Here is a 24,966-nt window from a genome sequence, read left to right on the forward strand (position 1 = left end):
AGTGATATTTTTATTTGGTTTACACTCTTACTGTTTAAATAAAGAGCACTGATGGCATTGTTTTGGGCACAATTAGTGAAATTGGAGCCATGGATGGACTATTGCTTGTTTAAACAGTTGTACAATATTGTGTGCCTGTGCACCAGGCTGGCACTGACACTACTAAAATAACTGAAAAGGAAAGGCTGCATTGTTTGTTAAATGTCAACAATGTCTTGTGGTGGTAATCTATTTTTTATTTATTAGGGGGCCAAAGCACAAGTGTGTGGAATCTTGCTGCTGTTTTAATTTCATTGTTAGACATTTTAAAGATTTCTTGTGTTGATTTATTTTCTATTTATTAAGGGGCCAAGGCAGCCAGAGCAAACCAGCTAAAGTTCAAGTTTAAAGTTTGTTTATTTAATCCTGTTAACAATAAACAGGTCAGTTTCTCATACCAACTGTTGTGGATCATTCTAACTAACCCGATTAAGTTGTTCTTGTTAGAGTAATATTGCTTGATCAAACCTTTTCTAACATGACTGACAACAAAATAAGTGAATATCTTTAATACGTGCTTGGATTGGATCAGTATCGATATCGGCCAAAACTCAAGGCTGTAATATCGGTATCGGATTGAAAGTGAAAAAGCTGGATCGGGACAACCCTATCCATTGATATATCTTGCTTAAAGAGCAAGGAATGCCTTCTATTCCAGGCTTTGAAAATTAAATTTGCAGTCTTAAAAACCTCAGTCTTAAATAACCACTCCAACCATCATCCGCCCAAAATAAATCAGCTTTTTGTTTTTGTTGATACAAGAAAAAAAATGGTCAAAAAACCGAACTGTAAACAAAGCTGCTCTTTGTATGATTTTGTAAATAGATGGTGTGAAACAACAGGAGATGATCCGGTGGTTCATTAATCTCGGTGTTGGTGGTTCAATCCCGGCTCCTCCTCGTGTCTACATCTCAAAGTGTCCTTGAGCAAAACCAAGCCAAAATTGCTTGTGATGATTCAGCACTTTGTGCAGCAGCTCTGCCTCCACTGGTCTGCAAGTGTGTGAGAATGAGAAGCAAATTGCAAAGCGCTTTGCCCACTGAGGTAGGAGGTAAAAAAAAAAATCTATATAGGAGGAGTCCATTTTTCCAATATCGTTCTGCCCCAATTTAAATTCCATCAGATTTGACAGACTGGCTTTGGTGGAGGTGAAGAGAAAATGCTGCAGTAAGCTTGAAGTTTATAACACCTGCTAATCTCATTTCTCATATGAAAAGTCAACACATTCTCAGCCGCAGGGGAGAGGACTGGACAGTGCTCAATAAAGCTGTTTGTCTGCTTCTACTGCTGTTTTCATTACTGCCTTTCTCTTTGCCATAAAAACACCAAAAGGAACAGATAACTGTCTGATGAATTCAAGGATCTGCTCCCTCTTACAGAACAAATGCCACTGCTTGTACTCCTGTCTTTGCACTTGCCTGCTTCAGTGTTTTGGAGTGTGGAAAAAAAAGTGCGAAAAGCAAACAAATCAATTTGATTGAGTGGGGACTGTTGAAACGTCACAACGATACCAGATGAATGACACAGAAGGATTTTCCACTGATTGACTGATCCCGTCTCTGTTCATAAGACAGCCTCACCTATCTTGCAACAAGCTGACAGAGGCAGAGCAGTGACCCATGGGTACAGCTCAGACCCGAGACAGGAAACCATTTATCATCTACGTTGAGCTCGCCTGGCATGGCTAACAGCCTCTGGAGACAGCGCTCACAGGAGAGACGCAGCTCATATGTTATCACCGAACAAGATGTGTCTTCAATAGTAGAGTTAAAGGTCTAGAGTGCAGGATTTAAGGCAGGCATGTCCAAAGTGCAGCTCCAGGGCCGATCATGGCCTGCGGATAGATTTAAACGGCCTGTGGCTTGTTGTTCAAACCATATGTGGTCCACCATGCAATATTGGTTAATAAAGCAAAATCACTTCACGATGGCAGAACTATCATACAGTTTGTAGACATGCACCAACTAGGAACTAAGCAGGCAGAACTAATGTAATGTATAAAAATAAGTCTGGACATCCTTGATTTTAGGGGATATATTGGCAGAAATCGATTCTTTCTTCAGTGTATAATCACCTAAAAATAAGAATCTTTGTGTTTTTGTTAGCGTAGAATGAGCTGTTTATATCTACATAAGGAAGAGGTCCTCATCCACGGAGATCGCCATGTCGCAGCACCATGTTTCTAAAGAAGACCAGAATGGACAAACCAAACACTGGCTCTAGATGGGGCCATCGGGTTTTTGCATCAGCTACCGTAGTAAGCAGCCCCTCTGCGACAAGATTGTTGGAAAAACACTGAATTTTTTTAACATGAGACTGCTTTATTCATTTTTTTTACCCATTTAAATCACTGAGTGTGTTTGTTTTGGAGAAGAAGAAACCTCTGCATAAGAAAACCTCTTGAACAGCTGGATCTGAAGTTATCAGAGAAAAAAGGTAAGCACACATTAGCGGGTGCTGGGCTTGTGATCTGTCTCCAATATGCCGGACAACATCAGAAAAACACTGCTTTATTTAGTGTTTTTACCTGTTTCAATCGCCTGATTTGGTTGATTTGGAAAGGAAGAGAACTCTGTGGACAAGTCGGCTCCTGGTAAAAACCTCTTGAACAATAAACACTAAAGGAAATTTGCCCGGGATATGTTTCAGCTGGTTGCAATCTGCAATGTTCACCACTACACGCCATTAATCCCCCTCAAAACCGTACACACTGTTCCTTTAAATGTACTTTTTAGAATCAAGCAATGCCAACAAAAACACAAACATGCACACATATTCACTTAAATCAAATTTCATAGAATATTTTATGTAATAAATCCCTCGAGTCTCCTTTCACGCCTACTGCTGTCAAAAATAAAATCAACAAATGTCTGTCTTTGTGCCTGAAGCCAACTCACACACACACACACACACACACACACAGACGGAGCTCTGTCATCTACACACTGTGACTGTGTGCTACGTCTTTGTTGCTCATGGATAGAATCACGTCATACTCCAATCCATATCGAGACCGCTCAGCTGGAACTGAGCTCTGGGAGTCGCAGCTCTGTGAGCGGGCATGTTGCACAACACTGAAAAATCTATCAGTACAGACATGCACAAATTTGGGCATGAGCACACAAGCTCATCCCATCACAGAGGGCATTTTTTTGCAGTCATATTTCAAGATAAGTCCGTTTTTCCCAGACACACTCCAACAGTCACAGAGAAAAAGCTGCAAGTTACCAGGTGATAAAGTACGTCTCAAGCCTGCAACCAAAGGAAGTTGTTTACCTCCACAAACTGGTATCTATAATAAAAACAAATGGTTCACATTCTTTCCCTCATCACTCATCACTTGCAGTCTAATGCCAAAGATTAATTATAGCCAGAGGCCTTCCTTATCTTTGCTGCGTGGCAACACTCAGCACAGGCCATTGAACTCAGCTTTGGTCTGCCACTTCTAATACACTGCTGCTTTAATCCACAGAGAGTTTACTTTATCAAGAAACATCTTTTCAATCAAAGTAAGTGTGCAACATAAAAACCTTTTTACTCAAGCAAACTTTCAACTCAACTTCACAGCATGTTTTTGTGATGTCCACTTTTTTCATGCAGGGTAAACAGCTACGTGAATAAGGTGGAAGATGATTTAGTAATTGGCCTCGGTTTGGTTGAGTCATACCCTGCAGAGTTAGAGGTAGCATATTAGCAATGATTTTCACCTATTTTTAGCATACGCAAGGCTGTTATTCTGGGGATGCCCAAACAGGCCCCTAACAGGGGGCAGTGGGTACACAAGTGTATGTCTGTGGCTGTGTGTGTGTGTGTGTGTGTTTGTTTATCCAAACAGGGGGTCTCCTTACCTTCTATGGAGGGGGCTTGGTCCTGGGCAGCATACAGCATATCCTTGAACGCCTGGAAATAAGAAAACAAAATCACTGTCTGCAGACTCTGACACATGCAACGCAAAGTACAGATTTGTACACTGATTTACTTCAGCCAGGATGTTAGCATGTCAAGTCAGTAGAGTCCATAGAATTCATAGATACAGAGGATTAATGTATACATTGAGAGTGACTGTGGAGTCATTAAAAAGATTAGAGTCTGTTCCACATCAGATCAAATAAAAAGTGTATTTACAGTACATACACAAGCACAAGTAAGAAGAGCTTACAATACACCATAAGGTATTACACAATTATTAGCGCCATCTGCTTTTAGAGTCACATTTATACCCTCTAAAGCCATTTGAGAGCCATTAACTAAACTCTTGTTCTCCATATGGGAAGATTACAGCAGCCGCCACACAGCTGTTAACATAATGAACAACGGACAGACTCTGGCATTTGAATGGTCTCATTTACTCCAAGTTACTCCAGTTACACTGAGACATAGAGCTCGCAATAGGTGACAGAACTGAGAACACATAGGCCCAAGAGGATACTATTTTGGTTGCCAAATCTGGTGTGATTGCTGTAAACAACAAAGAATTGTCCATTTGCACCCATTTTGTGTTGTGCCTTTTAGTTTAAGATGTTTAGCTTGGGTGAATCAGAGTGCTGTTGTGTTGTTGCTCTGCAAACAGTGAGACAAGTAAGGAGAGAAGAAAGCCTGACTCAACAAGACTTTACAATAAACAACAAAGAATGTAATGTCACCATGAACTCGGGTGTTATGGGAAAAGGATTTTGGAGATGGAACCTGATGCCATGGTGCTGTCAGATGCCTTTAAATCTGCTCAGAAAATATTTACATGACAAGACTCAGAGAGAGTTTCGAAAATTACACAGACCACAGTACAAACTTCACTTTCTAAACAAAATTAATACCCAGGAGTCAGTTGCACCAATTGGGTAACTAAGCCTGGTCATAACTGCTAAGTTGGTCTTTGTTAAAACTAAGCTTGGAACGAACTTCACGTTGGATGCACCAACCCAACTTAAGTCAGATCTACGCTAAGTCTTAGCTTTAGTTTCTGGGCATTCATACGTGCATTGCTATTACCCAGCAGTGCAGGCGTTGCCAGAATACATTGTTAAATTCTCCTGCTGCCTTTTTATTGGGTTACTAATCATTTATCATTTGAGGCAACGTTATAATGGAGCATCCGAGAAACAGAAAAGGAAATTTCACTGACATCGAGATACTAAGATTAATAGAGGTAAACAGGAGAGCTATGTCTATGGTAGGTGATGCTCCATGTGAAAGGAGAGAAAAGGTTAACAAACTTGGGTGCAGCTTACAACTCATTAACCTTCTGTGTTATGGGTAAAAAGAGAAGTAGAAACGTATTATCGTTGTATCTGGCAATGTGCCTTGATATCCAGGTACTGGAAAATGCTTAGCTCAATTTTCCATAAAACAATAAGATACAAGCAGGCTTGTTTCTCCTGAATTTACCTACAGAGCGCTTCTCTCTATCTGCTGAACAGCTGACTTTAATGGGTAAGTTTCTGCTTTTAGCGAGGTGATGCATTCTGTTCCAGTGGGTCGAGGAGAAACTTCCCTCAGTCACACGATAGTACAGAAACCCATTTAGGGTTTTTCATATGAAAAACCTGAGTGCTACGTTAAAGGGTAATGACATCCTATTTTATAATATTTGGCAACCCTTCCTTGATCATCTTCCTGGTGATCTTGTGGGCCTACTGCAGAAAGGGCGCTTTGTTTTCACAAATGAGTCATGGCTTTTCCTTTCCTTTAACATGGTATCAATGCATGCACAAATGTACAGTACAGGCCAAAAGTTTGGACACACCTTCTCATTCAATGCATTTTCTTTATTTTAATGACTATTTACATTGTAGATTCTCACTGAAGGCATCAAAACTATGAATGAACACATGTGGAGTTATGTACTTAACAAAAAAAGGTGAAATAACTGAAAACATGTTTTATATTCTAGTTTCTTCAAAATAGCCACCCTTTGCTCTGATTACTGCTTTGCACACTCTTGGCATTCTCTCCATGAGCTTCAAGAGGTAGTCACCTGAAATGGTTTCCACTTCACAGGTGTGCCTTATCAGGGTTAATTAGTGGAATTTCCTGCTTTATCAATGGGGTTGGGACCATCAGTTGTGTTGTGCAGAAGTCAGGTTAATACACAGCCGACAGCCCTATTGGACAACTGTTAAAATTCATATTATGGCAAGAACCAATCAGCTAACTAAAGAAAAACGAGTGGCCATCATTACTTTAAGAAATGAAGGTCAGTCCGGAAAATTGCAAAAACTTTAAATGTGTCCCCAAGTGGAGTCGCAAAAACCATCAAGCGCTACAACGAAACTGGCACACATGAGGACCGACCCAGGAAAGGAAGACCAAGAGTCACCTCTGCTTCTGAGGATAAGTTCATCTGAGTCACCAGCCTCAGAAATGGCAAGTTAACAGCAGCTCAGATCAGAGACCAGATGAATGCCACACAGAGTTCTAGCAGCAGACCCATCTCTAGAACAACTGTTAAGAGGAGACTGCGCGAATCAGGCCTTCATGGTCAAATAGCTGCTAGGAAACCACTGCTAAGGAGAGACAACAAGCAGAAGAGATTTGTTTGGGCCAAGAAACACAAGGAATGGACATTAGACCAGTGGAAATCTGTGCTTTGGTCTGATGAGTCCAAATTTGAGATCTTTGGTTCCAACCGCCGTGTCTTTGTGAGACGCAGAAAAGGTGAACGGATGGATTCCACATGCCTGGTTCCCACTGTGAAGCATGGAGGAGGAGGTGTGATGGTGTGGGGGTATTTTGCTGGTGACACTGTTGGGGATTTATTCAAAATTGAAGGCACACTGAACCAGCATGGCTACCACAGCATCCTGCAGCGACATGCCATCCCATCCGGTTTGCGTTTAGTTCGCGTTCGCGTTTAAACACCTCTGGGAACTCCTTCAAGACTGTTGGAAAACCATTTCAGGTGACTACCTCTTGAAGCTCATGGAGAGAATGCCAAGAGTGTGCAAAGCAGTAATCAGAGCAAAGGGTGGCTATTTTGAAGAAACTAGAATATAAAACATGTTTTCAGTTATTTCACCTTTTTTTGTTAAGTACATAACTCCACATGTGTTCATTCATAGTTTTGATGCCTTCAGTGAGAATCTACAATGTAAATAGTCATGAAAATAAAGAAAACGCATTGAATGAGAAGGTGTGTCCAAACTTTTGGCCTGTACTGTATATATTGTAATTTACATGTATATTAATACAACCTGTGCATGTCTTACGTGATTAGGAAATAGCTGTGTTGTCTGGTTCTTAGTTTGTGTTGAAAAGTTAATAACATATTATTCTAAAAAATGATGATAGCTACCATTATAGATTGGATTAAATTGTTATTTGACCGGTGCAGAGTTTGATAGACAGAGTACATTTCTCTAATTAAAAGATCAAATTGGGAAAGAGAGAAAGAGAGAGAGAAGGAGAGAAAGAGTGATAGCTGCAGTGGTTAATGAGGCTGTTTCTCTGCAATACGATTGATCTTGAAGATAATGGACACTGACAGATAATTGCACGCTGGCTCATCTCAACATATCAGTGGTAATCAGACAAAAGACTGGAACAGAATCCTGTTTCCTGACTGTCTTCACAACTGCACTGCCCCAGCAAAAATAAAAGTTCAATCTATTTAACTTTATAAAGTTTTATGAAGTAATACTAGAACTTAGCATACTGTCAGTAAATGAAATCAACAGATAAAGGAGAAAACTCTTCTGTCATTTAAATCTGGAAACCTGCATGTTTTTTTTCTGTCTTATCCACTGATCATATCAAGCGGCTCTCTCTGTCCATGGTTCCTATACAACCCTCTACTTTTGTAACAAGACAGGGAGAGACTGGTGTGAGTAATCCTGTGTGTGGGTGGAAACCACTCAGAAACTGCTGTGCATTAGTACCAACCCGGATAGTTGATGCTGAAGTTCCTCTGTGAATTACATGCACAATGAGACTCTGACACTGGAGTCTAATCAAAGGGGTAAACATTTCATTTATATGTAGCATGTTGTCTCTGCTATGTCTGATAAAGATCACAGGAGACCAACTGTGCACACACACATACACACACACACCATTGGAGCAGGGCCTGGTCTTGGCTAATCTCTGGTGAGCAAAAAGGGCCCCCCTGACTAATAGGTGGGAAATAGACATTCAGATTCAGACAGGGAGGCATTGCCATGGTGATGTGGCAGTGATGGGAAGAGGGGGTGGAGGACTCCTTAGGGAACTGGATAAACCTGCAGGCTTGGCAGTAATCAGCAATGAAACCTGTGGACAATAACTAAGCCAAACCTAATGGGGCCATCAGTTTGAATGACCACGCATTAACGTGATGATGATGCATACTCACATAACCAAATGTGCATGTAACACAAGTGCCAGACTTCATGTCTGACTGAAGCTGCTGTCAATTGAGCTCAATTCTGTCACAGCAGTGACACGTTAAGTGGACACTAACCAAAATATTTTGAGTGCTACACGGTCAAATCCTTCCTCTAAGATGCTTTAGATTGTCATCCCTGTGCTTGAGGAGATCACACACTGTGCATTATTAGACTGAAGAGATCTTAGCCTCAACTAGAAAGCCAATGGTGGATCACTTGAATCCCTAGCTCTGTGTCTAAGTGGATCCCTGCATGTAGAAGGAGGAGTAGAGAGGATGGGAGGAGAGGATGGAAGGAGGGGGAGCAGAGGGCAGGTCTGGTCGGGGACCAGATGTCCTCCCAGTGGGGGAGGAACGATGAGGTGAGGATGGAAGGAAGGAGGGGAGGTATAGAAAGGGGGGCTCTCAGCAGTTGCCATGCCATGCCTGTTGTATACATAATGTTCATACTGTCGAACATGCTGATAAATCACACCTTCGCTACGCAAAATACAGATGATGAGAGCGATGTCGTACATTTCAAGCACCATTTCCATTACCTCTCACATAGCACAGAGCTCAATGCGCTGGTTTAAACGACATCACGCCGATTAATTAGAGACGAGGCTTCACCTTTGAACAAACAGCAATCACTCACTGAAATCAGACAAGCACCTGCTTTTCGTCAACATAATGTCACTTTGCTAGTTTGAATTGTAAATGCGAGTCTCCACATGCACTCTCCTCCTCCTCCTCCTCATCTAAGCTTACACGAGTGATTAGACTGCAGAGGTAAATGCATAAGTGGCCTTGTTCTCTCGCCCACTCACAAACCTGCATCTCTAGCTCTCACTCCTCCTATACCTCTAATGTTCGAAACACATTAGTTATACAACATACATCTGAATTCAACAGTTGCCACGCCTAATTATTGTCTGCGCACATTTTACACGCTTGAATACAAGCAAGTTTGCTTCTACATGGAAAAAACCTCGGGCATGTAGAGAAATTAACTTGAAAGCAGAAAGTAAACTCAGCTTTTTAAAAATGTTTAATAATGTTTAATAACTATTACATTTACAGGCAAATCCTCTCCCTATCTATCAACCTACATCCCCTGCCCTTTGTCGAGTTGGCTGGACATGCACACCTCCATACCAAACAGCTGTTTAGCATATAGGTTTATAATTACAATCCCACAGGATGAAGCAGACACCTAATTACTCGATCACTCAATCGCCTTGTCAATGCCTCCATGTTAAAATGAAGTGTCCATCTAACTAAAGCCCGTATTTGCTGGAACAGCCACTTTGCCGCATCCTTCTCATCTGCATAGAAACTGGCCGACCAATCTAAATAGACAGCGCACAGCTTTCCACACAATAGCGCGCTCTAAAAAAAGGAGGAGAGTGAAAACTGGGCAGCAGGTTAATTAATCCAACTAGCACACAAAGGCAAGAATATCACTTCAGACCACAGTCAATTTGGATGTGGGCAGCTGGAATACTGCATGTGCCACAGACAGTGTCATATTTTACTGCAAGGGTAAAAAGGACCTGTATTGTGTCACTATGTTTATATAATAGACGGACAGCTGTATAAGAATACAGCAGTTATGCTGGCTGCAGTGGCCACTGCAACTCATAACGCCAAATAGATACACGAGGGACTGCTGGCTCCCGCTGTGTGTAATGCCTGAACGTTTATCTGAATTTCTCCAGGTATCTGTGATGTTCCCTTCACAGAACTGAGCCGTGGACTGACACTGCTTCTGTTGCACCACAGCAGCATATCGCGGCTTTGCATTTTTCAGAATGACATTAAAATTGATTTAGTTTATAGTCTGTTTTATCTCAGTGACCCACTTCCCTAAAGTCAACTGACTTTGCTTGCTGCAGATAACTTCACGCTTGTCCTTGACTTGACTTGTTTCAGGGGGAATAACAGCCTTGAATAAGACGTCCATCATCTGTAGGTGTGAGCTCTCTCCCTGATCTCTCCATATCCCGCCCACTCAGGATGTAGCGGCATTTACAGAGGTCAGACAAAGACTGACGGCAGCCGCAGAAACACAAACACATGCAAAACCATCCTGCCTGAAAATCCCTATGTATAATTCAGATTTGAGGAAGAATACAAACTGTATGGATAGTAGACCGGCCTTGTTGCTCTGCATAATTCAACAATAGCAACACATGTGACAACAACATGTTTGTACAATCTGGATTTTTGGAATCGTTTAAAAAGGAAAACAGAAACAAAGATCTCAGCTCAATATGAATCACATACCAACGGTCGATTACAGTCGATTTCACACCAAATTTGTTGTTTTGCTTTCAATTTAAATCTAATAGGAATAACAAGTACAAGATATAGACTGATAAAGTCAATCTATCTTTTATGCTCATGGAAATCAGCTGCTGCAGTAATAAAATGATGAAGATATCCTCTGATACAGTATATCAAAAACGACTTTGCACAATTCCAGTGAAAAAACACGCAATCCTCTGCAATCATTTTTTGGGACTGGACTGATATATTACTACAATATTAAAACTTTAATGTCAATTCAAGATGATTTTATCTAATGTAACTTAAAACCAAAAGTAAGCGTGGATGACAGAGAAAATCTATCATCATCCATCTCAGGTCAGTGAGTGCGGAGCTGAAGACTGGAGGTGTAAAATGGCTGGTATGGCCATGCATCTGGGCTCACTGAGCGTCAGTCTGTACAAAGACCCCACATTGGCTGTGCATCTATGTTCATAATCAATCCAAAATAAATTCTACAGCACAGTTGTCCACTTTTCATTGTGTCCACTACATATCTGACATCTCTTTAATTTTCTTCCACTTTAATTACTACATATGAAGATGTTTTTATCAAACGATGATGACACCATATCACTCATGTCCAGCTGGACTGATCCAAATGTTCGCTGTAGCAATCATCCAACTCAATTATTACATTCAAGGCATGTTCCCAAAATAAAACCAGTGCAGTGAGCTTCTGTTGAGTCTGGGATGTAAGGCTGCTGAGGTTGAAGAGAACAGGGTCTTTGTCTATAATTCATAGAGCTAAATGGAACTGAGCAGCCTGTCCTGTCACTGCATGTCTGCACTAAAGCTCTTAAGGTAAAGCCAGCAAGAAGTGGGGTGTGAATATGAAATACTACTCTCAAGTACTGTACACCAGCCAACAAAGACCATATGTGCACACAAAGGTCTCTGTAAATCCACAGACATCAGAAAGCAGACAGAATATCCTGTTAGATGAAGTCCTGCAGGTTGATTCATGGAGACGTCTGTTTAATTGTGCAAAAACATTAATAGTTACAATATCATGATATATTGAAAATACTATGTAGCTCTGGCAAAAAACAAGGAATAATTAAAGAAGAATATTTGCAATTTTACGACAATGCATAATTAATGCTGGGAAGATTTCTCTTGCCTTCACTTAGATTGTTGCAAAAATAAATAAATTAAAGGAACAATAAGAACAATGAAGGTACATTTATTGTATAGAATAATCAAAGTAATTGACAATCAATGCCATTTCGACTTTCATTTATACCCTTCAGTTATTTGATAAACAAATTTTAAGAAAATAAATCAAGATAAGGCACAAAAATATGTGACTGAAATATTTGGTTATTTGTTTTGCAGAAAAAAGTAAGAAATAAACCTACAAAAAAGCTTTAAAAATCAATTATTTATGGAATATTCCAAAATATTCTTCTTGTGTTTTCTTAAAATAAATAAAAATTGCTTTGTTGATTGTTGTGAGGCATTCAGGTGTTCAGTAAAATGATAATTCTCTTCATTTTTTAGGTGTTTAAACTCAGCAAACAGCAATAATAAACAATGAATGCTCCCGAAGGCTCTTAACACCCGCAGTCAATTTTCCCCTCCATAAACAATAGGACATCCTTTATCTCTCCCGTCGTTTATTGCTCTCAGGAGCAAGCTAAACTGAAACTGAAAACAAATTATTAACAAAGCTTTTACATTTTGTATGGTGAATATTGACCCTAATCTTCCACTTTCCTCAAAGAGAAGGATGTATTTTTGTGAGTTTCGGTTATGCCCTTATTTACAAAGTGTTTGCATTTAATAAAAGATGAATTTTCACTTTACCTCATACTGGAGATACTGTTTCCTCCACTCTGGAGTGATGTGGGACGAAAGATGCTCCGCGAATTTCATTTTGCCGGAACAACTGTCCCCTCAAACCTCCGTTAAATCCAAGAGCGGCTGTCCCCTTCTCTCCCGTCGACGCGACTTTTGTTATTTCAGTCAACTTGCTGGCTCAACATGCGGCGCGTCAGCCCGGCGCACTCCGCTCCTCTTCACTCCACTTCTGAGTCGTCCCGGTCAGTGCACTCCGAGCAGATCTTGTCCCACATACTATTTTACGGGAGGGACGGCAATGGCAGCGCCCTCTCTTTAACAGGTGGTCAGTGTAGCGGAGCCGGTGAGAGCGGCTCAGTCAGTGACTTTGCTCCGTCCCTCCCTGGGCAGGTCTGGGGACATTGCGGTCCGCCATCGCGTTGAGCCACAGCGACGTGGTTGCGTCAGCAGAGCGCGCACTGGCACCGGCTGTTGTTGGGACCTCCAGTGAAAACTAGTTGGCAGTGCGGTCAGGGGAAGCCCTCACCTCTCAGATAATCCAGACCACAGACCCCTCTCTGAGAGGCTTGTTGCTGCTATTGTTGTGTCTGCTGTGAAAGAGAGGAGACAATTAAACTTCATATCAGAAATATATATGATGTGCTGCGCTGAAGTTTCCGTGTTTTGCATCCAACCACCTTATAGCACTAGTAAAAAAAAAAACTCCACTTAGAGATGACATAATGATAGCAAAAATGTTTTTTAAAGTCATGACATCATCTCTTTGTCTCTCTTCTGATAGCAGTTTTGATTAACAGCCCTATTAGAGTTATGGGTATACAGACTTTTTCTCCTTCTAATTTCTGCTTTCCTGCAATTTATTTGGAGATGAGACAGTGAATCATCGTTAAGCTCAGTTTATCACAGCAGCCTTTGTTCTCTGGAAGGCAGAGTTTGAAGATAATAGGCTACCATTACTCACTTCAAAAGGATCTCATTATGCTGTCCATGCTCCAAAGTTCCCTACATTTATGGCAAATAGAAGAAAGAGATAATGAGCATGAAACTACAAGCATCCTGAACAAGTCTGATAGGCTGTTCTGTGTGTTTGTGTTATTAAAATATAATATATACTTTTCAGTTAATTTCTATAAGCGTTTAGGACAAGCGCTCAGTGTGTGTTGCAGGTGAGACTTCATCATTATGCCAATAGCAGCATCTGCTGGACAAACTGTGCTATTGCACTTTGGCATCAGTGCGTCGAAGTTGCTGCTTTTGCATCATGACAGGTGTCAACAAAATACTCCATGTTGCCTTACTTGTAATAGAGAACCTGAAGACTGAAATTTAAAAAACTGGACAGAAAAGTAATTTAAGGAGCAGTTGTTCGTAAAACGGAGGCAATTAAATTTCAAATTCATTTTACCTATTTTATAAAGCTGTATACTGAGGAACTGTCAAGTAACATTTAGCTTCTGTTAACTAACAAGTAAAATGTGAGCCGTGCACTTTATCTAACAAAAAATACCATGTTGTCAGCTGTACGTGCTTAACAAGTACATTAAAACTATTATTACAAACTTTTTTTAAGTACATTAATTAAACAGACTTCTCAGCAAGGATTAGACAGTACAGGTATTGATTGCAAAACAGAGGTCTGACAGATTTCTGGAATGTTAATCTTTTCAACCCATAAACAATCATAGAAACAGAAAACACACTGCACACCAATCACCCTGAAATTACCCTCACCCACCCACCTTCGCACGTGTCCTAGTGGGCACAAATCACACTTTCTTGAGTGACAGAAGAGAATGAATAATAAATAAAATTCTAAAAATAAAGACAAGGGGATAAAAAGAGGTACTGAATAAAGTAAAAGTCTATTTACGTTAGAGAGTTAATATAGGACAGAAGGGGTCCCAACTTCTGTGGAATCTTCTCACAAATCCTCTGACTGTGTACTTGATTTTTTTTCTAGATGGAGAAAAGACATTAAGTCCTTTAATATTACAAACTTGGAAGTGGTTTTAGACTCAGATTTAAATTTTACTTCTTATTCTTACATCAAATCATCCATTCTTCTTTGGAACATTGTTAAAGTCAGACTTTTTTTTAACCCAGAAAGATGCAAATTTACTCACATTACCAGCCATTTAGACTATTGCAATTCCCTTTTCACTGGACTAGCCAAAAAGTCAATATGAAAACTACAGTTAGTCCAGAATGCAGCAGCCAGTGTTGACTAAAACAGAGAAAATAGATCACATTACCCCACTGCTTAAGGCTCTACACTGGCTACCTGTATCTTTTAGAAGTGATTTTAAAGTTCTTTTACTTGTTTAGAAAGCTTTAAATGACCTTGCCCCTCCATACATCAGAGATTTTATGTTTCAGACAGATCACTAAGGTCCTCCTCTTCTTTACTTTTAAATGTTCCTCATGTGTCCCAAAAAGGTAGCCTACTGGTAAGAGCGCTCTCTGTTATAATGCCCCTAAACTGTGGAATTCACTGCCTCTGGATATTAGAATGGCAAAGTCTCCCAGTATTTTTTAAAGTACATTAAAGACCTATCTTTTAATCTGTCTGATTTTGAAAATGTCCAAAGCACACAATACCCACTGAATGCATCTGAATAAGAGAAAGGAAAATAAATACCAATTAAAAGAAAACGCATTACAACTTGGTAGAAGACAGGCGTGAAACAAGAACAAAACAGGACACATCAGTAAGAGAAGGAAAGTAGGTAAATAAATAAATTAGTAATAATAATAATAACAACATATCCAACCTCATCATCCAAAAATGTCACTTTGCCAAATATTCAATACTGCAGTCCATCCATCCCTTTAATATAGTACGTGTGACTCTTTTCCCTGAATATTTTAAAAAGGATGACCAAGTCTTTAAAAAGTCACTCATTTTACTTTTAAATCTGTATGTTAGATATTCAATTTAATCTGGCTTTTTAATGTGGAGTAACATTACAGTCTTGATTTTTAAGTTTAAACCTCTGGTTTTTACATTATTTTTTCCCTCCTCTTCATTTTTATTCTATTTGATTTATTTTCTTTCTTTTTATTCTATGGACTTGTAATTGTCTTTTTTGTTAGTTTGTTTTGTATGGTTTGGTTTGCTTTTTTTTAATATTTTAGTGTCTTATTCTTGTAATTTTCTAGTCTTGCAAAACTTAGTTATAGTATAAAAAGTTGTGTTATCCTTTAATTGTGTGTCTGTCATTCCAATTTTGCTATGTGAAGCACTCTGGGCTATTTGCATGACAAGTGCCTGATAAATAATGTTGAGTTGTATGTGATAACGTATAATAAAAATAGTCCTATATTTGAGGAGAATTTAATAGCCCTTTTGCCCTTTTCCCACTGCAAACTACATTAGCTATAGTTAGCTATTGGTGCTAACTAAGCTAACTTTAGGTTTAATTTAACGGTTGGTTAACTGAAAGCGGTTAGCTAATTAACGGTGGTTGTTTTCAGGTTAACCGAGTGGTTACCATGCACACAATACACAACGAACGCCCCAAAAGATGTTCTTTTCATGTTAACTTTGCTACTTACCATAAAAAGCACAGATATACAAAAATATACCCACAGTTTTAAAGTGTTTTCGTCGTTTGTTTCGTTGTTTCCACCGTGTTTTCTCTTACCGAGTAAGCACCGCGGCGGAGCACTGACAGGTGTGCAACCGGAACCTTTCTTGCTAGCAGTGAATTTAGCCGACGCTTTTACGTCACCGTACCAGAGACGGACCAACGGTAGAAACAAATCCGACTGTCATGGATTCTCAACGATAACGGATTAAAAAACGAAATCGGCGCCGAAATACGCAACAAATATATTTAAGGCAGCTATCTTCCGTTCATCTTTAACGGTTTTCACACGGATCTACGGCGCACGTCGTCTCTGACGGTACGCTAACGTTATAAACAACAATAACAATGGCTTCTGGGTCGCCGTCGTCCTCTCCGGACACTGCGACGGGCTCAGGTACAGACCCAGCCCGGCCCGACACAGGGGAGCCTCTCGGTGGAGCAGGCTCAGACTCGGACTCGGACCTGGGTTTGGGTAAATTTGACTGCAGCGCCATGGAAATGGGGGACCGGCTGGAGGGAGATGAGCTGGTGCGGGAGTTTGAGTCAGCAGCCGACCGCGTACGGGATCTGGTTCAGACGGCCAGCAGGGACCAGCTGCTGTACCTGTATGCACGCTACAAACAGGTGAGTGTCGGATTAGACGGTACTGTGGTCGTGTAGGCCAGATTTAACCCCTCACATACTGACACTAAGTGGTTTTACATAAGAGCCACATACATTGAATTCCCCACATCATTGTGTCATTACTGATTGTTGACAGACGAGGTAGGCCCTGACACCTCCCTGTTGGCATCTGAGGTATTTAGATCTGGATGATACTGGATCAGCTGAATAACTCAGACTTGTTTTTTTCTTTTCAGGCCAAAGTGGGGAAGTGCAATACACAAAAGCCTGGCTTCTTTGACTTTGAAGGACAGAGAAAATGGTATGTAGCCTAAAAAATATGGTTTGAACATATTTAAAATGCTACAGACATGTATGATAAGTGACCTTTGATTGATGTTGAAATGGCACTGGATTTTAGAGTGTGTGGGTGTGTGTGTATGACAGTGAGAGTGACACACACACACACACACACACACACACACACACACACACACACACACACACACATACCACCTCCTCCAAAAAATCACTATATACATTCACTATAATATACATTATAGAACAGCTATCAATGGTTAAGGGTTCATTTTAATTCTTAAAATCTGTTTTCTGCCTTAGTGACAGCTCATATCAAACTTTCTTCTCTGTTAAATCATTTCATTCCCATTATGAAAAACTTCATAAAACATTACACTACATTTTATAGGCCAAAGGCGCACCCTCCTTTTCCAACTGTCAGTTTATGATTGTGGTGACAGATGTGATCTCATTACAGGCAAGCTTGGAAGCAGCTGGGAGACATGGACGCAGATCAGGCAATGCAGGAGTACATTTCCTGTGTCAATGTGTTAGACCCTGAAGGCTGTACAAAGGTAATAAGAACCGTTTCTGAGAGGTCAAAGCTGATTCACAACAACAATATTGACTATGAATACTGTATACAGTATACTGTACTATACAACTGCATCAGTCTGATCCTTATATAGTGGATTCAGTGGGGTAGGAGCAGGGAGGTTTAATAAAAACCTTCTGAAGTGAATGATGTAATCATCACAGATGGTGAACTAGTTGCAGACTTGATGAAATAAAGACAGATTTTGTTTGCAGCGCACATTTTGTCCTGCTTAAAGGTTGATGCTGGTGGAATTTGTCACTTGTGATGATACTGTGCTGAAGGTCAATTTCATCCAAACAGAGAAACATTCCTACTACTGTTCAGTAAATTATACATTGATGACTGGATAACAGCATTCTCACCTACCTTCATTATTGAAATTAGCCTTTAGAGGCATTTCAGATAAACACAAGTCTTTGACTCAGCTCTGCTCCACAGTAAGCTGAAAATGATGACAAATATAGAAACATCCAATGTCATCGCTGCCCTTTTCAGATGCAGTGCTGTTTTGTTGCCAGTAGAGGTCAGTGTCACAGTGTCATTTTGTCCCTGGCATTTCAGTGGCTCTTTATTCTGCACATGTGGCATGAAAAATGCATGAGAAGGTTATGTTGTCTTCCTGAATAGCTGACATTTTGGGATATGAATAATTCAAGAAACTGTCAAAGTATGGTCGTCAAGATGTACCTGCGTGTTTGGTCACATAAGGGAGGACTGTTTACATCTGTGCACGCTCCTGTGTCATATCACTCAACTGTGTCAGGAGAGTTGTGTTGCCATGGACAGGCTGTCCTTTGGGGCACCAGCAGAAGCATTCAGTTACAACAACAACTTTGTAGTGTCTACTTAGTGAGGAAGAGTATGATTTTTTCGAACATGGAAAAAGACCGAACAGGCGTGATTTTCACAAATAAATTTGTGCTGAGTTAGGTGAATGTAAAAATTAAACAAGACAGGCGGAAGTAGTCTTGGTTCATTGACACATTAAGGGGTTTTGCCTCAAAAAATAATGTTCTTCAATTGAGATGGTTGCTATTAGGCCAACAGTTGTTTTCTGAATGTGATCCTCTTTGGTTTGGACAAAGACTGGACCATTCTGCTAAATTTGGGTAATTTTTATTCATTAATAAAACCAGATAACTTTTGATGGCCTGCAATTCATATTCATTTTGTATTTGAAATCAAACTGTGAAATAGACTGCTGTACCATGTTGCCATAAATATGTCAAGGTCATGAGGCTGCAGCTTTCATGTAAGTCTGTGATTATATAAATCTCTCCATACTGTTTTTTTTTTTTTAAAGTTATTCTTTATTGGTACAAAGACAATTAGCACAGTTCAACCAGACCAACAAATTAAGTCAAACAGCTACAGTGTACACTGTCGATAAATGAGAAAAGAGAGAGAAAACAGACAGAACAAATTAAATAAATAACAGGGAGGTGGGGTGTTCAGAGGAATTTAGGAATTTATTTTCTCTGGGGCTTCAAGTTATGACTTATTTCTGTAATTTTATATATATTATGTGTTGAACTGTATATTTTTAATAACATTTTAGGTCTACATGTAAAAGCCCAACTAGGGACAAGAGCTGAAAATTCACAATAGCTATAAACTCTCTGTGCAACACATCAGTCCCATACTCTGGAAACTGACTTTTGGAACTATGTTAAACTTCGTTGTCCCTATCAAATAAAGATAAAATAAATAAATAAACACAAATAAATAAATGGAGTAACCACAAGCACTTTACCCATAACTGTCATGTTGGGATGGTGGCTTTAAGCAGGTTACAGTGATTCCCTTAATGGCTGCCACTAGAAGAATCCAAAGAAGAGTCTGTGATAGTATATGAGATTCTGATGGTTTTCTATTGATATATTTTTAAACTAACCAGAAAAAAATGTTACCCAACTTGTCCATGGTTTTGGGCCTACATGATGCCATAGCTTGTGTGGCATCACTTTAACAGAAGGCACCTGACACCTGAATATGCCTGCCATGTCCACAAGAGGCAAAGATCTGAACAGTGTGTGGATTCCCTCTAGAAGTGTAGCACACCCTCCAAACAAGGGGGATGACTCACAGTCACATAATGCTCTACAAGCACGGCCCCTGAGAGATGGATTTAGGTTGTTTTTTCGAGAATTTAAAAGCCAGAGAATACATTTATGTGTGCCTTCAGAGGCCTGTCACATGACCTACTGTACTGTTCTTTCCATTTCCTCCTTGTCCTCTGATAACCCTCACCTCTTCCTTACTGCCCTTTTTACTCTTTTCCCTTTGTTCTCCACCTCTATGCTACCTGCTTTTCCTCTATTAATCTTTACCCTCTTCACTCTTTTATTACCTCACCCCCCTTTTCTTTGCTCTCCGTCCATATTTATGTCCCTTTAATAGCGTCACTGTCAACCACACGTCCAATCCTGACACATTCTTTTCTCCTCGTCCGTGCTGTGGGGCAATACACGCTGACTCTGCCCCCAAATCCGCACAATGCCAGGAGAGAGCCCAGCAGACAGGCCAGCAAATGCACAAATGCTCCCCCTCCTCTGAAAAGAAGCTGATTGTGTTAGTGTTAACAAAGCACCACGGCGTGGCAGTTGCTATTCTTTTGGAAGCACAGTCAAATAGTGTAAGTAGGAGTGCATAGACAGAGAAGCAAGGGAGAGAATAATAGCCAGAATTTGACCTCTGTTCCTGCCTCAATTGTTGAGCAGACACTGGCTTTATATTACATTACACTGCAGAGGAGCAGGGCCAGTGCATCAGCGAATATTCTGAGTTTCTGAAGTGAATTAGGTTGTCCCCAAAAGTGCACGCACAGTTGTTTTGCTTCGCTTGTCATGTTCTCCCCCCACTCTCGCTATTTTCCGAAATCAGATTTGTGCGGGTTCTTTTGTGAGCCGAGGTTGGTCAGTGAAGAATAGGCCGGGTAATAAAGCCTTGGCTGAACTGAATGTAAAACACAGAAGATTAACAAGAGTCACAAATTAAGGCGCTATATATTTTATATTGGTCTTGTGCATATTGTTGGACATTTATTACCTATGAGGTCATGTCTAAAGCCCTGGAGACTTTTAAACTTTGTCTATGCTTAGCTTAGCAAAGTCTATAGGTGAAAAGCTGTAGGTTCAGTGAATAGATGAAACCAATTCTTTTGTACTGCGCTGAGCACAGAAAACAATGAGGTCACTACCTCTGTTCATATGGTATAGAAACATAGGCTGCAGAACTAAGCCTAACTCGACTAGGCTGGTGTTTCATACTAGCTTTCACTGAACAAGGTGTAAGTTGTTAACAGTGCTCAAAATGTCATTTTTAGTTTGAACTGCATCTAAGGTGAAGTTGTTCATTAATGTGTGGCTGTCTTTTATTTGACAGGAAAGACGAGGAGCAGAAAGACGAACGGGCTTTGGAGGAGCAGCAGTCAGCTCTCTATACCAGGAAGAGATGATCAGGTATCAGAAGTAACACACACACACACACACACACACACACACACAGACAACCATACATTAGAAACTGCCTATTATACTGATTACGCAGGGAAGCATCTCATAGGATTTCACTGACACACATTGTGCATTGTTCTCTCCATACACATCACACGCACTCTTTATTTAAGTATGTGTTCTCGTAGGTTGTGTTCTCAGAGGCCAGAGCATCTAAATGCAATTTCCCAGTTCTTGATAGTGCTGGAACAGACTCAGCCTTTTCCTCCAGTTGTGAATCACTACTTATTTAATGCTTAGGTCAACGCGATCCAAGTCTGGCTTTGTTAACTAGTGGTCCTGATGCTGTATTTGATTCTATTCAACAGACCGTAACTGCAGTCAGGGCCCGGAGACGTCATACACTTCTGATTTATGTTAATGAAATATATTCTCCATTTACTTCTGCCTGGCAGACTTACTCAAGCTTAAAAACCTCATCTTCATTTCAATGAAAAAAGAGCTCTTTTGGAGATGAAAATGAGATGTGTGAATCCTGCAGGTTTTCCTCCTAAATGGCTGTATGTGATTAGTATGCACGGTCTTGGGAGGAGGCGGCCAGAGTCTCCCCTTTTTAATTACGTTACGATTCGGGGGGTACTTTGGGGGAGGGGGGGCGGTGATGAAGACGTGCCGGGTATAGCAGAGGGAGGCAGGTACAGCAGGTTTCCCAGAACGATGCTCCCCTCGGTGATATCCAGTAGCAACGATGCCCGGAGGAGGAAACCAGCATGGAGGAAGTCATTAACATGGCACGTACACACACCTATGCACACGTGTGCACACACAAACATACACTTACTGCTATACGTCGACGCGATTGCATCCGAATCCATGCATAACCTGCTGGAACTGTCACACTCACTGCTCTGCTGCATTTCAATTTCCTCTCCCTCACACACACACACACACACACACAGACACACTCCATATTAAACAGCTAAGCACCTGTTAACCAGACAGAGAGTTAATTGCATTGCTCATCTCGATCTCTGTGTATATGTGTGTGTGTGTAGGTGGTTGCAATGTGTATCGACAAAAGCGGGATTGATTAGCAATATCCCTGGGCTACTGAGCTGATCAGTGTGTGATTGAAGAGGCTTTGAATGCTACATTTGTAATTCTCACACCCTCCTTGAAAAAGGACTCTGATAAACACTGGAGGCTTTGTTGTCCGGACACTTTGCTGGAAGCCGCTGCTGAGTTATTTCTGACTTCTCATTGTTCCTCGTACTTCAGTGGAGCTCAGCCATGTTGAGAGCGTCAACCGGGGTCCTATAGGGGTTGTGATGACAGCTTGTGTAGGCCTGTGTGTGTGCGCACGTGTGTGTGTGTGATGGATGGTGTGACCGTGGTGTTGATCAGTGAAGCTCAGGCCAGGTAGATGAGTGTTCTCCACCACTGTGGCCAGTTTAGCCTGATGGATGAAGGACATATCTGCCAGTACACCAGACTGGACACACACATGTGAGCGCATAACACTCTCACACTCACACACAGATGTACACAAACACACACAAAACCCTTGGTACCCCCAGCTTATGTGATGACAGAGTAGCCCGTGACCTTCCCAGCATGCAGCGCGGTGCTGCTGATGTCACGTCGTTTATAGGACCCACATTAATCATTTGTTTGTTTATAGCCTGTGTGTGTGTGTGTGTGTGTGTGTGTGTGTGTGTGTGTGTGTGTGTGTTTGTGTGTTGCTCTCAGTGTGGTGTGGACTGAACACAGGTGTTGGTTGTGTGTGTGTACGTTCACATGCGAGCTCATTGTGCATATTATATAACCTCGCACTACATTAGATGTGTGCTTGTGCTTTATATGTGTGAGGACATGTCATGCGCCCGTCAGGCCGGCCCTGTCCGACCATCGACGAAAGACTGATGAGCTGGCCTATTGATTAGTTGCCGGGGAGACGGATGGTGGCCACACATCAGGGACACTTGGGGTCACCATGGCCATCAGACAAGGAAGTGGGTGTGGCCCAGTGTGGAGACTCATGAATAAACATAGCTCCGGTAATCAGGAGTATGTAAATGAATGTGCTCATACATAACCCAGCAGTGATAAAAGTGTAATGAGTTATTCATAATTCATCACGGGCTGATGAGGGGATGGCGGGAAGAGGGAGGGGAGGAACGAGAGAGCCGGGAGAGATAAAGCGTGTAGATGAAAAGCTGAAGAAAGGGAAGTGCAGAGGTTCATTAAAGAACAAACGGCAGACAAAACTTTGTTTGTGTATCCTCACAGTAAACAATAAAGTGTGTTGATTAGAAGTCAGAATGGTTTACGTGCTCTGGGGGTAGTTTGAAGTTGTAGTTGAGCCAGCTGTGTATGGAGGGAGGGCGGATGTTGGAGGGCAGTGGGTCGCAGTGGGGCAGAGGAACTATGCTAAAATGATCTGATTCAGTAGTTGTTCTTTGTATCAAACAGATACAAAGCCTATCGAGCACGTACACATCACAGATTGCCTGCTAGTGATGCTGCCAACAGTTTTTTGTTCCTATTTGTGTTGCAATTTTCTGCAAGGAGGTTAGATAACCACATTTTTTTATACAGTATGCAACTACCTTCTCTTCAACCTCAAAGAAGTCAGTCAGCATAAAGACTTTTGGAAATCCTGAGAAAACCATTTGATTGATTGTGAGTAGGGCTGCAGCTAACAATTATTTTTGTATGAATTAATCTGCCTATTAATCGTCTCTAAAATGTCACAAAAAAAAGTGGAAAAAATCCTCATCACAATTTCCCAAAGCCCCAAGTGACCTCATCATATTCCTTCTTTTGTTCAGCCAGCAGTCAAAAACTCAAAGACTCTGCATTTAATATCGTAAATGACAAAGAAAATCAGCAGAGTCTCACATTTAAGAAGCTGGAACCAGTAAATGTTTGACATTTTTGCTTAAAAAATTACTGAAGCAATTAGCAAAAATAGTTGCCAATTTCTTTCAGTCAACTTAAAGATTAATCGACTTATCGTTGCAGCTGTAGTTGAGAGTTTAAAGAAAACAAAGTCCAACAATGTCTCTGATTGGTTTTTGGGAGTGTACAAACAAGGATTTCCCAAAGGAAATTGTCTAGCAGGAGGCAAGGAGTCCAGAGAGGGCTGCAATTAACATTTATTTTAATAATTCATAAATGTTTAAGTAATTTTTCTCAATTAATTGATGAATTTGGTTACAATGTAAGAAAAGGGTGAAAGATGGCCATCACAATTTTCCAAAAGTCAAGGTGATGTCTTGTTTTGTCCGACCAACAGTCCAAAACCTCAAAGATGTTCAGTTTACAGTTGTAGAACGAAGGCAACCTTTGGCGTGTATGTCTTTTATTTAAAAAAAGGACTTGAAGGAAAAGGAAATGATTTATTGTTATTGCCATTTTCATATGACGATAGACAGATAATTGATTCATTTATTAATCATTGCAGCTTTAAACCCATGTCCTTACACGTCTTGGCTTGTGATTAATTTAGTAAGTACACAGTGACCTAAACAAAATCTTCAATCATTAAATAAATGCCAGCACAATGTTGTGTACAGGAGCCCCTCCACTCTTTTTCCCTAAAACTTTTTGTTTGTTTGTTTTTCATAGAATTTTAATTACATGGTTTGATGATAGTGAGTGGGGCTGGTTTTTATTTCAGGCACAACATTGTGGAAAACCCTGAAGTTCTCCACAAAGTGACTGATAAGATTTAAGCCACAGACATTGACATTAACCCTTTCCATGTGTTTGTTTTACTGCTTGCCTGCTTTTTATGTTGTTGTTTCTTGTCTTTGGTGAGCCGTAGACAAATTTATACCATCTTGGACAACAAAGAGAGATTATGTTCTAAGTTTATCTTTTTCAGTTTTGTGTTTTTGCGCTTGA

At 40.6% G+C, this 24,966-nt stretch overlaps 2 protein-coding genes across 2 annotated transcripts in view; one reads left to right on the forward strand and one right to left on the reverse strand.

Moving 5' to 3' along the window:
* The window catches only part of xpr1a (xenotropic and polytropic retrovirus receptor 1a), a 99,419-nt gene extending 86,406 nt beyond the window's left edge, over nt 1–13,013 (reverse strand). Inside the window, exons 1-2 of the mRNA XM_049587731.1 lie at nt 12,518–13,013; nt 3,888–3,939 (exon numbers count right to left, since the gene is read on the reverse strand). Of these exons, the coding sequence (XP_049443688.1) occupies nt 3,888–3,939; nt 12,518–12,586 (121 nt within the window). The 5' untranslated portion in view covers nt 12,587–13,013. The remainder of the gene's footprint in view (nt 1–3,887; nt 3,940–12,517) is intronic.
* A 3,240-nt stretch (nt 13,014–16,253) lies between these two features.
* acbd6 (acyl-CoA binding domain containing 6) overlaps nt 16,254–24,966 on the forward strand; it is a 41,454-nt gene continuing 32,741 nt past the window's right edge. The window contains exons 1-4 of the mRNA XM_049588520.1: nt 16,254–16,725; nt 16,962–17,026; nt 17,483–17,579; nt 20,987–21,063. Coding sequence (XP_049444477.1) covers nt 16,447–16,725; nt 16,962–17,026; nt 17,483–17,579; nt 20,987–21,063 — 518 coding nt within the window. The 5' untranslated portion in view covers nt 16,254–16,446. The remainder of the gene's footprint in view (nt 16,726–16,961; nt 17,027–17,482; nt 17,580–20,986; nt 21,064–24,966) is intronic.

This window comes from Epinephelus fuscoguttatus, linkage group LG10 (assembly GCF_011397635.1).
Source record: "Epinephelus fuscoguttatus linkage group LG10, E.fuscoguttatus.final_Chr_v1".
NCBI classification, from domain to species: Eukaryota; Metazoa; Chordata; class Actinopteri; order Perciformes; family Serranidae; genus Epinephelus; species Epinephelus fuscoguttatus.